This window comes from Rhamphochromis longiceps, linkage group LG15 (genome assembly GCF_057381845.1).
Source record: "Rhamphochromis longiceps isolate RC_006_pf linkage group LG15, R_longiceps_female_GT1.1, whole genome shotgun sequence".
NCBI lineage: Eukaryota > Metazoa > Chordata > Actinopteri > Cichliformes > Cichlidae > Rhamphochromis > Rhamphochromis longiceps.
In genome coordinates, this window is record NC_140571.1 from 13182531 (window position 1) to 13198424 (window position 15894).

General features: G+C 37.9%; 1 protein-coding gene across 4 annotated transcripts in view; it reads right to left on the minus strand.

The window, feature by feature from the left end:
- otofa (otoferlin a) overlaps positions 1-15894 on the minus strand; it is an 86023-nt gene that overhangs the window by 47699 nt on the left and 22430 nt on the right. For all 4 annotated transcript variants that reach the window (XM_085382047.1, XM_085382046.1, XM_085382045.1 and 1 more), the window contains exons 3-5: positions 14281-14369; positions 5061-5160; positions 341-540 (exon numbers count right to left, since the gene is read on the minus strand). In XM_085382047.1, coding sequence (XP_085238173.1) covers positions 341-540; positions 5061-5160; positions 14281-14369 — 389 coding nt within the window. The remainder of the gene's footprint in view (positions 1-340; positions 541-5060; positions 5161-14280; positions 14370-15894) is intronic.

The following is a 15894-nucleotide window of genomic DNA, read 5'->3' on the forward strand; positions in this document are numbered from 1 at the left end:
TAACAATAACAATAGTCAAGTCTACACCATAGACTGATGATCAACTGATCACTTATAACAGCTCGTTTGTGGAACAATAAAGTCTTTATTAAAAAACAGACTTCCTGTTTATTTCTCTCTGTAATCATAACAGATGTTGCATGAACTAGTCAGTAATTCTCACCCACGTGTGAGTCAGTAGTGCTGTTACTGGAACTGACTTCTTAAAAAGTGAATCATGTAATTAAAACAATATATCTTGTTTGGGAAGCCAACACATTAATCTTGAAAGGCAAATTAAGAGTAGTTGATTTGTAATGTGCTATGTTCTAATGTAGAGATGGTTTTATGTTTGACTTACTTTCTGAAGGTTGGTATGGATCCATGTAAAGATCGTCCAGGGGACGTCCCTGACCCGTGGCTTTGTCCTGACAGCAAGCTATCTGTTTCAAAGGAAAACGTCCCATCACGGTCGTCAGGAACATCCAAGAAGTCCCCGTCACTCCACACTCCAACCATGCCATCCATCGGCTGGTACCTGATCTCTATGGTAACATTGGTCTGGAAATGAAATAGTGAATGAATGAAAATGAGCTTACTTGAAACGGCGTTACGAAGCTTCAAAGTATTTGGATAAAATCATAGTAAATCTTTCAGAAGCAAAGACGTACAGCTTATCTTTAAATGACTTCAAGTACTTAATCTGGTCATTTAATTTGAAGCATTATCTAATATCTAAAATCTCTCTTCAGTTTTAATGGTTAGAAGTTAGGTCTGAAAAACACTTTTTTTTAACTTTTCCCCAAAATAAAGTTTAAAACATCTTTAAACAGTGTCCTCTCCAGAAACTTATACTTCTACTATAAACTCTACTGTTCTCCACAGATTGACATTTTTATAGTATCTTTTAAATGCGTCTTTGTTTCCTCTGATATGAGACTTCATTTGCTAAGGAAATCTCAGTCTTCTCTCAGCTGTTGTAGGGACTTAATTATGCCTTTGTCAAAATCAGATATAATCACTTGTGATACCTCTAACTGAGAAACAGTCAAAAGACATTTTGCCCTTGCTACATATATAATTTTTATTTGCTAGAATGGCAGTGTATCCAGACATTAGAACATACTCACACAGCCATCAATATCATATCACTGTATGCTGTTAAAGCTTGAGAAACAGCAAGTTACCTGCAGATGCTGTAAAGTTATTTTAATCTAACATATTCTTCGGCACAGGAAGAATGCCTACAGCGTCAACTACCACATGAATTAAAAAACTTAAGCTGGGATTGTACAGTTTTCCAAGACCAACATGTTAGCTTAAGATGTGTGCTAAAGTGTCAGAAGACTGCATTTATGCCAACTTGAGAATGTCAATAAACGGAGTGAGTCCCTTTCAACTCCTGTATTTAAATCCACAACTCTGAAGCAGAAACTGTCTTTAAAAAAAACAAACAAACAGATTTTGGACCCATTAGCAAATTTAACACACTCATTTATATATGTCATTATTAGTTGTGAGGCAGCTTTGACTGACAGGGTGCACCAACCACTGAGCCATGAGTGAGTCTTTATATGTTACAACCAACACACAAGTCAAACTGAGCTTGTAGTTCACTGAAATAAACAACAACAACAACAACAAAACAATAGACAACACAGTAATACATAGTCTTGGCATGTCTATATCAGTTTAATTGTGTAGAAAAAGCTCTTGATAGTAGAAACAAACTTGACAGGACAATAAATGATGTCTTCTGCTTGGTATTTGTTGGGGGAAGTCAGACTGACACTAACTGCTTGTTTAATCCAGGTCAGAAACATGGGTGACACTTTAGTGTGTCTTTAGTGCCTTCTTGGGAGTCTTGCTTGGACAAGTTTTAGCCTCCTGACAACGACCTGATCTTTTTTACAGAGCAGCCAATTTATTCCACTGACAAAGATGGATGAGGAAAAAAATGTACATGGGGCTCTCGGCTCCTTTCTCCTCCATTTCTCTCTGTGTCGCCAGCTCTTCCTTATATCCTCACAAGGCGATAGCTGTGGTCCGCGAGGAGTTCGATTTGTTTCTATGGCAACCACACCAGTGCAGGATTGTAAGTAAAAGTGTTGCTCTCAGGTTATGTCTGGCTTAGTTTTACCAGTTTTTTGGTACAGGGACGCACAGTGATACAATTCTCCTGTTTTCATGGGAAGCGACTTGCACATATGTCTGTGGATATGTGCATCAATGTGTGCAATGTGTGTAAACCCTGAAGCCAAATGGCTTCTCTCTCACACACTCAATTGTGCTGCCCTCATTTCCATATACATATTCACTCTTACATTATGCATTCGCTGCTAAATCAGCCTCACTCTCAACCTCACCACTGAACTGCTCTCGGTTGAGCAGTTTTAAATAAAATTTCCAATCAATAGTAAATATCTGGATTCATGTTAAATGCAAATGTGCTGATGTTGCTACGACACACTTGTATTTCCATCAGATCCTCGTTGATGTGAGGGTCCTTAATGCTTGTGCCTTTATAGGCCAAGTGATGACTGTTACATTGCTTATTGTCAGCAGTGCAGGTGGAATTCAAGATTGATTTCTCCATTTAATGGTCCCCTATTTGCTTGTGAATGCATTTTGGAAGCTAATACAATCCCTTTCAATTCTAATGCCGTATGGTAAGTTGTATAATTTACAAAACTAGAAGTTCGATTTAGGCTCAGTTTTAACCTCTGCTGTGTTCATCAGGTTCTTTCAACTACCTAACTAAAGGTAATGTAACCATGGAGTAAAGGCATGTTTTCATGACTGTGATATTCAATAAGTCTATTTTAGATTAGACTCATTTTGACACATTTTGGGCACTTTGGAGTCTCTGCTTGAATTTAAAATAAAGATATTTGAAAGTTCGCAGCAAATGTTGCTGATCTTTTCAGTGAGGCTAAACATGGAGCCTATCCTAGTTAGTTACTGCCTGTGTTACTTTCTGGTGACCAGAGATGGGCAGTAACGCGTTACTTGTAACGCGTTACTGTAATCTGATTACTTTTTTCAAGTAACGAGTAAAGTAAGGGATTACTATTGCAAAAACGGTAATTAGATTACGCTACTTTCCCGTAGTAACTCTGCGTTACTGCGTTACTAAAACCGTGATTTTTTTGCAAGAATGTCTCATGACAGTGACGTAAGCAAGTGCGCCCTTAGTGACAACAGCTGTGTGCAGATCAACAATGGATCACATATCGATTGTGGGAGAGAGTATGAGCGTGCAGCGTTTAAAGCAGGGGTGTCAAACTCAAATACACAGTGGGCCAAAATTCAAAACTGGAACAAAGTCGCGGGCTAACGTTAATATTTATTGAAAAAAGAAATCTTCCTCCAGATATAAGAATGAATCTTTTCTTATGGACTCAAATAAGTTTTGCTGAAAAACTGAATATGGAACAAGCAAAGCTTAATACTAAACTATATATATATATTAGCTGTATAATACCAGTAGGCCAGCTCTAATAGTAATTTGGTGTGGCTTTGCGGGCCAAATGTAATTAGGCTGCGGGCCAAATTTGGCCCGCGGGCCAGAGTTTGACACCTATGGTTTAAAGCGTGGAAGTACTGACCTTACTTTGAGTTTGATTCCATAAAAAGTGACAAAAACATTAGCGTCCATCGTGCGTGGGAAGAAAACTTCTTTTTACAGCGAAAAAAAACCCTAAACTTCCAAGCAAGCACCGAGTGCGCAACGACGTAATGGGAAACTCACAGAGAAAAGGATTCTTCCACTGACCGCTGCCGCACACCTGCACCAGGGTAAACCTCCGCCTACTCCACTCCTGCTTTGCAGGTGAAAATAGAGCAACAGGACCGCTAGTCTTTGACTTTATTTATTTTCTGCTGTGTTTTAATTGCATCTATTTGAAAGACTGAGTGTAAACACAAAAAATATTTTATTTTATGTGCTGGAATGTGCAGAAAATAGGTTTAAATGTTAAACTAATTTATTCAAGTCAGAGAATGTTGCATATAATTAAATTTTTTGCTTGATGCATAAAGTTAAAAGATTAAAACTGATAAAACAAGTTAAAAAAGGGACTTTTCCATTTGATTACATTTTGTATGATGGATTATGTAGAAAAAGTAGAATTGGGCTGAAAGATCTATCGCTTTATCACCTCTTCACGTTGTAAATCGTGTTTTTAAAAAGTAACTAAGTAACTAAGTAATTAATTACTTTTGAAAATAAGTAATCAGTAAAGTAACGGGATTATTTTTGGGGGGAAGTATTCAGTAATTAGTTACTGATTACTTTTTTCAAGTAACTTGACCAACACTGCTGGTGACTAGGAAAAATCTAAACAATATGTAAACTCAACAGTGGCATGTGATCAGTTCATAAAGCAAAGACATCTATAACATCTTTGTGGGAATAATATTTACCTATTTTATGGCAAAATGCTATACTTTCAGCAACAAATTGCTAATTTTGCCATTTGTTGCTTGTTGGGTAACATGTTGTACGTTTATCCAAGCCCTTTTTTTTATTTTCTCAAAACTGTCCTTGTTACCACTGAAAAAGATGTCACTGGTTTAGTAGGATCATTAGAGAGCAAGCCGACTTCTATCCACAATTTTTTTCAATCCAAATTAAGAAAAAATAACCAGATTTTAATGTTTCCTGGTGATTGATGGACCTCTGTTCATCTTTACTTCTGAGATACTCTCCAAGATGCTTTTCTTATACTTAAACATGCCACTGACCTGTTGTCTAATTAGCTGCAAAATGTTCCTCGAGCTGAACTTACTTTTCCTTTTGTTGCCCTGTTACTCAATGTTTTGCTGCCGATCACTTCAAAACAGCTTTGATTTTTTTCTGTTATTTTCTTATTTTAAACATTTGATATGTTATCTGTGTTGTCTTGTCGATAAAATATGGGTTTATGAATGAATCCCAACATAAACTGAAATAAAGCTACAGAAGGCCCAACATTAAAGGTTTCAAATTAGATGGTGCAGTCACATGAAAATGCTGTCTAAATATTTTGATTGGCTCACATTGATTTATGTCTGTAGATTGTTCTAATGTGAGAGTTTACCTTTATTGACGTGTTGTTATCATCAGTGAGTGTGTCAGTCAGCTCTAGATGTCCCTCTTCAGCCACTTTCTGAAGCACCATACAGAAAGTCCCAATGAGTCTGTAGGAAAAGAGCAACAAAGAATTGCATTGTAAACAGAAATCAATAGAATCAATAATGGCATTGTGTCACTTGTCTTTTGTTCCTCCTCTGCTGCCCATCTGTTTATCTTTGTTTTACATGCTGCAATAGAGCGCTCGCATCACTGCATTTGGAAAAAAAAACACATGCAAACATACATGTCCTAGTTTAAACCTTTAAAGTTTGCACCCCCCCCCCCCCCCCCTTTTTAAGGCTTTGCTTGTTTAAGCAATACAATGACCAAGCCAAATTTATTGTGTACAACATAATTTCTTTCTTATAAAAGTGTGCTAAACTACCTCACCAGGAGTGTAGAGCTGTGAACTCACATTATGAAAACAAAAATATGACAAAAGAAGCTGTGAATTGCTGAATGGAAAAAAAAACCCCTACATATATATTTATAATATGTTAACATGTCTCTGTCTTTGTTATTAAAAAAACATTTCGCAGTTTAAAATTTGATTTGTCATCTTGTTCCATATTTCATTAAATACATGGGATTTTAATAATTAACAAATCCCTTAGCGGTTTCATTAAATTTTACACAACATCTCCTCTTTTTTTGGATGTAAGCAGCAGTGAACTGAGCTGTTTTGGCCACTGCAGGTGTCTAATTTGATCCATATCACTTTGGCACTCTTTCTACTTCTGTTGGACATTTGCGGTGACAGACAGTGAAAAAGTACTTCACTACCTTTGTCACCAGCTCACTCTGCCATATGCTGCATCTCAAACGAAGTAATTAGTGCCCCAACCCCCCGGTTAGTTTGGAAGTGCATCTTGTGAAATGATTTTTGCTTCTGCTGTGATAACTAATTTTCCTAGCAGATAAGCAATAGGAATTAAGTTTTACTGCCTATTTTAAAATACTTAGACATTTTTCATGCTTAATATCAAACAGTTAACACAAAAATGTTCCACACTGGTCAAAACTACTCTGTAAATTAAACATCTATCCATCTACTATTTATTCTACCTATAAATTATGTCCAAACGAGGTACAGCTAAAAGATATTGCTGTAGCCATGATTGCATTAAATGTGGATTTTTACTATAAAGGCACTACAAAAAAAAGTGGAGGCTGCACATGCATCTTCAACCTAGCCACAAATCAGATTTACAGTCAGCACATTTTCAGAATAGGCAACAAAGTGAAAAAACAAAATGTGAAATATGGTCACATTTCCTCTTCTGTTCCTAAGTTATGGCATTTAATAATGTCCATGAAAGTGTGACATCACGGTGAAGTCTACCGTTGGTATTTTGGGCTTAAAATGTCATTTTATATTCTATCACGTCAGACATTGGTGTAGTAACTTGTGCTTTGAAGCTTAAATATTCATATTTGTGCAAACTGTGGAGAAACTACCTCGAGGCTTTCCTGAGATACTGTGTTCATAAAAATGGGATTGACAGACAGACTGATGATCCATCAACATAATGCTTTCAGGAGAGAATTTCATTTTATGTTATGGAACGTTTAGGAAACATACACAAAACATTTTTTAATATAATGCGTTGCCTCCATCCAGAACCCCCTGAAGAATTACCAACATAATGGTACCTCCCTATTGCAAACTTTAGATCATAAGATGGATTTCTCCACTGCCCAAGGACACCTCATAAAATGTTACAGTGGGTAGAAACTCAGTACAGTCCCCATTCAGGTGGTCAATTAGAGCTGCTGAATAATTTAAAAAGTTTCCCTCATAAAAGTGTGTTGTTTGCAGAGCAGTCAGCCACACATGAAGAACGTGTGCTGAAGTCCACATTGAGCCCAACCATATGGCATTTCTGCCATATACAGTGGTGACAAACAATGTTTACAGCTACACAAACACGTACCTCGGATAACTCACGGACCGAAAATAAAGCTGCATCTTATATTTCTACTGCATATGTGACATACAGGGTGATAAATATTCAAAGAGAGCATCAAAAGGAAGGAAAGGCATACACACAAACAGCAGCCTGGATATGAGCCCGTAGGGAGATACAATATCATAAAACGAAAGCGTGGAAACAATAGTTAACCAGCTGCCATGCACACACTTGCAAATACACATGCACACACAGAGGAAATCTGTAGGGATCGCAGCCAACAATGTGATCTTCCCAACAGGACTACTGAACCTGACAAGTCAGAATAGAGTGAAGGACTGCAGTACGCACAAACACACACATGTACACAAGGACACCTCCAATTCAACATACCCCCCCCCCCCCCCCCCACCCCTCCCCCCGAATGCTATCTCAATAAATGAATGAGCTGCAACAAAAGCAGCAATCTGTCTGCTATTATTTTTTTCCCCCTTTCCTTAGATTAATCTCTCGCTCTTTCTATACCTTCTGTTTTCACTTTGTCTTTCCTCTGGAGTCAGTGGTGATGAATTCAAACTACAGTAGAAAGTGAGGCTACATTTGTCAGCAGAGCTTCGAAACTTAATAATGAGGTAAATTTAGACTTCCAGAACTTGACTTCTCTTTGAATTGCAGGTTAAAAAAAAAACCCAAAAACAGTATGTGCTTCCCCCGAGGCGCTGGCAGGTTCTGCCTTTGTGAAAGTGAGTATCTGCCAGGCTCCCCAATGCATAACTCCATGCACAACTCTACAGGCCTGACATGACTAAAGAAAAACGTCTGTGTGGATATAGATGGCTTTGTGCAGAAAACTTTTTTTCTTTTGAAGATGAATAGAAACTTCTGAGACTCTGAGCAATATTACTAATAACCCACTGCACTGTTTCCTTTACCAGACAGGGGTGATCAATATATCCAGTGCTACTTAAATGGTCTGTCATTTCCTTTCAACCCTTGTAGCACGTGTTGCAAGTGCTGAATAATTGAACTGAGCAAGGCCTATCATGTTCTGGCTCGCTTTTTTTTAGCACTTCAAAGGTGGCATTCATTATTGATTGAAGTCCTGCAAACAATTTACTTTCATCTGCTTCATGATTCAGCTCCCTTCCCTTTCAATTTGCATTAATTCTTCTTCTCTTTCTCAATTTAAGGTGTGACTATGGCAAAATGTCTGGCTCAGGTGTATTTGTGAAGAGGTGAGCTCAGCTTTGAAATGTAAAATATTTTTTCCAAGGCAGACAGAGGGTTCGCAAAGATGCTCTAATCCACTGCAGCGGCAGGTAGTGCAGCTGGAGGATAGTGTGAAATGGAAATGTTACAGCTGACAGGAGTGTGTGATTTGGCCCCCGTGATCTGCCAGATCTCTGCCAAGCACTCTGCTGCCACTAATACAAATATGAGCAGATTCACTGAATGCATCACTGAATTGCTCAAAGATGATCTATTGATTCATGAGGATGCAATCAATACACCCTGTCTCCTTTTCACACACGCAGATGAGCTTAATAGAATTTTTAACCGCAAATGATAGAAAAAGCTATTATGTCTTGCTTTATTGCCCATCAGCATGCCATGGCAATCTGAGTGTGGTCCTGCGGTTTAGCTCCTTTTACTGCTGTGATGCATATACATAAAGCACTCTTACAGCTTTGTAACAGACACATTCCATTGCAGGACAAAACAAAGAATTATATGTAAATGTGTTTGTTTTGACTGATTGTTTTATTTCAAACTATGCCAAAGGATAGAGAGGCGAAGTGGAAGAAAGAGAGAACATAAGGTTTGTAAAGACGCGTGTGGGGGTGCGGAGCATAGACAAAATCTGCCTATTATTGACACAATTTTCATTTTGCACTGAAACAAAAGCAAAAATGAAACCAGGTTTATCTGTTTAGCTGAAGACTCCTCAGTCACACAGGCTGATCAGCAACCCCTCGGTACAGTTGGCCACTAGGGAAATTGTATATTAGCCAACTGGTTTAAGAGTGGTTGCTGGAGATAACTGGCTATCACTGAGTGAAACTGGTCACAAGGAAAGTGTTGCACAAAATTCCTCCATCTGATTTTTTTGGTAGCTGGCAGATTGATACAATTGTGTGAAAAACAGCAGCTAGTCTACATTTAATTGCTAGCTAACTACCATGGAGCAAACTCAACAATGTGTGATGCAAACTGCAAATGGAGAATGTTTGTCTTCAAAATAAAAGTTGTCCCTTAATGCTGAAGTAGACGCCTTTCAAAATGCACAAGTTTTACTTTGAAGGTGAATTGCTTCTGTTTCCATTTTTCAGCTTTAGCATTCCATTTCACAGCAGCTGCCAGTAACTTCTTGCAACCACTCTCAATTGATCAGTGAATACTATTTTACATACCCTGAGGTACCCTTGAGCAAGGTACCATCCCTACACACTGCTCCCCGGGCGCTGCACTGGTGGCTGCCCACTGCTTCACTGGGTGAATGGGTTAAATGCAGAAGAGTAATTTCCCTATGGGGACTAACACATACACATTATTATATATGTTGCTGGACAGGAAGGATCAATTGAAAGCACCTAAAAAATTACTTTTTTTGTCTTGCTTTTGGCTTTGTTTCCTCCTTGTTTGTCCTCCCCTATGTCCGTATACATAGTCCCTTTTCCTTTGTTTAGGTGTCTGTTATGTTCCTGAGCTTGGTCGCTTAGGTTATTCCTCGTGCATCTGGACCTTTTAGAATTCTGTTTATTGCTGATATTGAGTTCTCGCTTGCTTACTGTTAAGTCTGCCTCAGGCATCCTGCCTGTGGCTTCTATCTCAGTCTTACAATCTACGCGCTGAGACACCACCGACCTCAGGTTTAGAACACTGAATATGCTATCATATAACCTGTCACTGTTCAGTGCTCAATAACTCCCACACAGTATACCCCATGATGGGCCGAATATGAAAGCAAATCTCTCAGCCACATGAGAAAACAAATAAAACACGGTCTATATGTCACTACAGCAAAGAGGCCACTACACATCACTGCCCTTTCTTTGTGTTTTTGTAATGTGATCACATTTGTGGTGGCAGGGTGTATCACACTGGCCCTAAAGTGTGTTGGTACAAACAGTGATGAAGTAGATCAAATACCCTGGTAATTAAGTAGCCTGTGGACATGTGGAACAGGTGCAAGAACCACAAAAGCTGTGACTCACACTGAATTATTTACCTGTTTAAATGTGTGTCCGGTTATGCTTATGTACTCAGTTTTTACATTTAAGAACTGCCTACTTATGGCAAAGTATACATTTTGGTTGGACTCAACCATCTCCAAATGTGCTTGAGCTGTTATGAAAAAGTTAGTCGATGAAAAAGTTTCATTAAAATAGAACAGCGTTTTTTTCCCACCCAAGAGAAACTCTGGCTCACATCAATTCTGCATTTAAATTGAATTTAATGTATGTTTTTTAAAATGGATCTAGCAGTGTGTACAACTGTAAAAATTGCCTTCATTGCTTAAGGATCAATGATGCAGAATTAATATCCATCTGAAGTTATGAAAAAGCTTTCCATAGTTGGAAAAAACATCTGAAAAAATTATAACTCTATATGCAGTGTTAAGAATGAGAATCTTGCTGTGTCAGAGCAATGGCATGCTTGCACCTATATGAATTTGTTATATTTCTTTTTTGTAAACAAGACTCTCTATATACACAGCCAATACATTATATATTCAATATATAATATGCAGTCAATATACAGTCGTGCCTTGTTAATTGCTTAGATTCCTAACAAGTTGCCTGTAGTAACTACTTGCCAGGTGGTAGTAAAACCGTAAAAATTGCAATGCAAACCAGAACCAGGAAATGTTCACTTTCAGTGTAAAAAGCCATACCTTACCACTGCAATTGAGAGATTTCCTTTACTTTGAAGGCAAACTGTCACAGTTTATGTTTTTTTGTCACGCTTTTCTTTTTTCACTGTGGCTTGATGAGTAGCTGGGGAGTATTCGTAGGCAAGCCGAACCTTTGCCCACCAACAATGGGCAACCACAACAATCTGCTAGCAACCAAAGCAATCATGCGGTTTCTGCCAGCTGGTTAAGGAGTGCACATTTTTCCCCTATGATGGGTGATTGCTAGCTGGTTGAGAACCAGTATCTAGGCCTGTGTGACTAACAAAGATTAAAGTTAGATAGCAACAATTGGAATTGCATTCCGGCACCTTTAGTTAATGAGTAATTACATCTGATAGGCAGGTTATTGCATAATGTTGCTGAATGCGTGAATTTTTCATGCACTGCAACCTGGCATTCTTCCAGTGATGACATGGAGATAGTTGCTCATTAATACAAACATAATGGCATCCCACAGCCTGCTTACACCTTCAACGCATCCCTTTCTTCCCTGTGATGCATTTATGGTGCTGACCTAAAGTTATGTATGCTATACTTCAGCATTTAGCTATGAGGAGTGAGCATAAATTGAGTAGTGTTTTTTTTTTAATTGCAAGATAATTTTAAATGAAACATTTTAAACAGTTCAACAAGCATCAGGAAACACACAAAATGTTTCTGTGTAGTTTATTACAAAATGTATCCATGAGCTAAATGTACAGTTGCTGAATTTCCTTAGGAGAGGGAAAAATGTTAATGTGTGACACTGATAGATGAAGCAGTATGTGACATTTTATAAACTGGAAGTTTAAATCTTACATTTAAAGTTGTCATGAATTTTGAATAAGTTATTAGACCTTTAAATAACGTGTTGCTAAATTATATTTTTGTGAAGCATTTTGCAAAAACAAATTTAAGTATGCTCATTTTGTGTTTTTCAAAGGTTGCATGAAAATATCAGTTTAGTATAGGCTACACTGATAGGTTTGCAGTGTTTAACTTAGTTGGCTAAATCAAAAAGTAGCAAAAGTAGCATCACAGGTCAGCTAATCTCTAAAGAGAGAAAATCTACTAGAGTTCACAAGCAAATTATCATCAAACTTATTTCTAAGTAATTTTTCCCCACTCTGCACTGCCACGCTTACAGCTTACAGCTCTTACAGCTCTTACAGCTCCCCAACCCAATAAATCATACTTTAATCCTGCTGACTAGGGCCTTATTCACCTGACTCCACATTCACAATAGTCACACATCCAGAATGGTGAAGTTATATCACATGGTCAGTAGTCATGTGTCTGCAAAACTATGCTACTTTGGTGCAGTGTTGCTTTTAGCAAAATGCTAATGTAGACATTGTTCTACTCACACTGGTGTTACTGCCCAGCCTAATACTGTTTTTCCTGTAAATTCTTAATCTGTTAGATTTTACATCTTTGCTAGGGAGCATATAATTACAGACCATTTTGAATAGGTGGCTTTGCGTAAGTAGCTAGCTTGATTAGCACGTTATGTATATCAGTTTTTCACTCTGAATTGGTAAGGCTAATTTTTGACAGAAAAATGACCAGAAAGATTAAAAAATATCAGCTGCTTCCCTATGGTGTCTTTTCGTACAACTAGCGTTAAAGGTGACTGAGAAGCCAAGGTGACTGCATTCTTAAGCTGTAGTGACTTGCTAATTGTAGGACAGTCACACTAAAGCAGGATTAGGCAAATAAAGTTCCCAAGGGGCCGCATACAGAAACAAACTGGGACTGTTGTGGATTTAATACTGAGGTGAACTGATATCAGCTTTTTGGTGCGGCCCTCCACAAACGTTTCAGATTCTCATGTTGCCATTTGGGAAAATTAACCGTCCACCCCTGCCCAAACCCTCCTAAACTCACTGACCCCTAATTGTCATGCATGCCTGTAAAAATGTATTTGTCTTTGTTTCAACTTCAGTCTTCCACACAATGGCATAAAGAAATCTTGCTGACAGTTCAAATCTGCCTTGATGTAGACTTGATCTAGCATGTGTCTGCACACCTGTCACCAGCATTTAGCTCTTTATTACACACATTTACATGCAGCTAAATTTGCACACTGCAGACATGATTAGGTTACATAGACTAACTATTGAGCTGGTGCTACACACATGTATTGATGCTTATGGGCACACACAGAAGGAAGTTAACATTACTGTGCTTTATTAACTCGGAGGGTGGTGCAATGTTTTCTCTAGTCTGAACCATATTAGACACATCAATCAGTCCATTGTGAGAAGTTGGGCAGCTGGTATAATTTGACTGGATTTGTTATGGACACAGTAGGTGGACTGGCTTCCTGGTACAACCAGTCCATCACTTTTTCAAGCAGGACACAAAAAGTGCACAGCGCCATCCAAATGAACCAAAATAAAGGAAAAATTAACAAGAAATTGAAGAAGTGAGGAGAAGAGGGATATTACTTAACTAGCCAATTTACACAAACAGCCTTGCACAAATGATTTCTACACCTTGTCTATGTGGGAAGCGTAATAGAAACAACACATTAGGAGAGCAGTAGTACATTCTGCTCCATTTCTGTTCATACAGGATGTATTCGGGTGACATGCATTTTGGCAGCTCTCAAAAGGCATCACACAGGTATGAGCATCAAGAGGTCGAATACATATCTGAAATGTAAGAAATACTAATGTGCAAGGAGTACAAGAGCAGTTACATGGCCTAGTTGGACGGCTGGATTGATGAAATAGGAATGTGTTCTTTCAGACATGCGAGAAATGGTGACAGAAAAATAAGGCTCTTCTCTGTAGACAAAGCATTATAAGTTATTAGTGTCATGCTGCACCCATGATTCAGGTCAGATGAACCTCACAGTAATATTTTTAGTTGGTTCTCACATGATTACACCTCGTGAGGTTGGGATGTGTCAGTAAAAACATATTAGCTATGACACAATTAAAAAAAAATGAAACATTTGTCTGACTTGTCTTTAAACCTACGGATATTGTAAAAGCAATGATACTCAACTTTCAGTTGTATCATCAGCTACAGGACCGGATGGTTTTTTTCTAAAATGATCTGACTGTTTGGAGTGTGTGAAATGATAAATATGCCTGTTACCAAGACTTTAATACTGTTTCATTACCTCTGCCCACTTTCTGGCGTGATGCTTACTCAGCCCTGGCTGCTGTTTGCAGTCTGTTGCATACAGGTGAGTCAATTTAGAGCAAACCCCTAGGGGAATTTAAGCGTTTCCTTCATTAGGTTAGCTACATGCATCATGTGTCAGTCTGGGGTGGTCACAGGTTGCAACAGAAAGGCAGGAAGGCAAACATAGACAATTTACTCTGAAGCGCTGTCTGGGGGGCTTGAATTAGTAAACAGCACCATACCTGTTGGAGAAGACCTTGCTGTAATTGTACACTTGGATCTCTAGCATTTCATTTCCATCCAGCTTGCTGGCAATGGGCCATCGAAATGTCTGAAAAAGAGAAAAAAAACATGGTCAGGTTGCAGCTAACATGCAGCATTGATTATTCGGATTATATGCAAATGCAATCAATTATATGCACGGAAAAAAGTGACAAGTTCTGTTATGTTCAGAGTGACACCATTAAATTGCTTGTTTTCTCCAAGCAGTAACCTCACAGATGGAGCCTTTGCATAAATGGCAAAAACAGTTCATCTAATTGCCACTTGAGGTTGCAAAAAAGTTCCTGCAGACTCAGATTTTAAAACTGGAGAGCATTAAAGATAAATGCATGTTAACAGCATGGCATAGGGTTTTGACCTCAAGAGATAATATGTGACATGCAGTCTAAAGTGCTTTGCGTTGCCTGTAAAACTAAACAAGTGCTATGTTAATGTCAGGCTATTCCACTTCATCATGGTGGCCACATTCTATCTTTTATATGCAGCCTATGATTTTGCACATTAGTTCAACTATACTATAACTATAACTTCCAATTTATCTGATTTGTGTACTTATTATTATTATTATTATTATATTGAAATGGCAATTATCAACACTTTTCCAAAATCAATTTTTCTCAACTGATTAATTTATCCACCATCTAACTGTTTACTAGATAAAATTCCTTTAAGTTCAAGGTAAAATACACAGTACTATCTATCTTCTCACTTAAGTATAGGCAAAAATAAAAAAGTCAACCAAAGTCCCGGACTATATTCAAAGCCCTATGTCAGCATGCGTCTGTTACTTTGCAGTATCCTTGATTTTCTTTTTCTAAAAATCACCAGCAGCTACAGAGACACTGTTCAGGAGGGATTTTTTTATTGATGTTTTATTCATCACGCTGAACATCTCCAGGTTATATTGCACCAACCAAGCTTACTGATAACTTTTGCATCAGTGAAAACAAGAAAAAGCAGGAGCTAAGCAAAAATCCAATGAAAATGTATTTATTATCCTCCTGTTTGTGAGTCTGAGGATAGCTTTGAGGGATAACTGTTAATTAGCATTTTAAAAGGAATTAGCTCTGAATAACAGTTTTACTATATTTCCAAAGACTGAAGTTCATTTGAAATCATTTTTCTTTACTCGATGACAAATAATCATCGAAACGATATCTCTCTTGAAGGTCCTGTTGAGTGAAAATTATATTGCTGTCTATATGGAGACTTAAATTGAATCATCTAAACAGATGAGTTGTTATCATTTTATATGAATCAGAAAAGAGAGTCTGATACATCTAGACAATATTTACTATCTAATGAGATTAAATTTTTCTTCTACACTCATCTAGGTGGCTGATTCTTTAAAATGTAGTTGTATTATTTTATAAATGAAAGATTTAAAAACAACATATATTGTTGCGTTGCCTGTAAACGCAGGCAACGCGTGCGTTTACAGGGTAAAACATATTACTGCCAACAGATATCCAAAGCTTGTTTAAAGTGAGTTGGACTGCTATGATATGACTTGAGAGCATCAATCTTAATAAAATGCAGAGTCAAGACTGGCTGCAGACATCGGTAAAAGAATT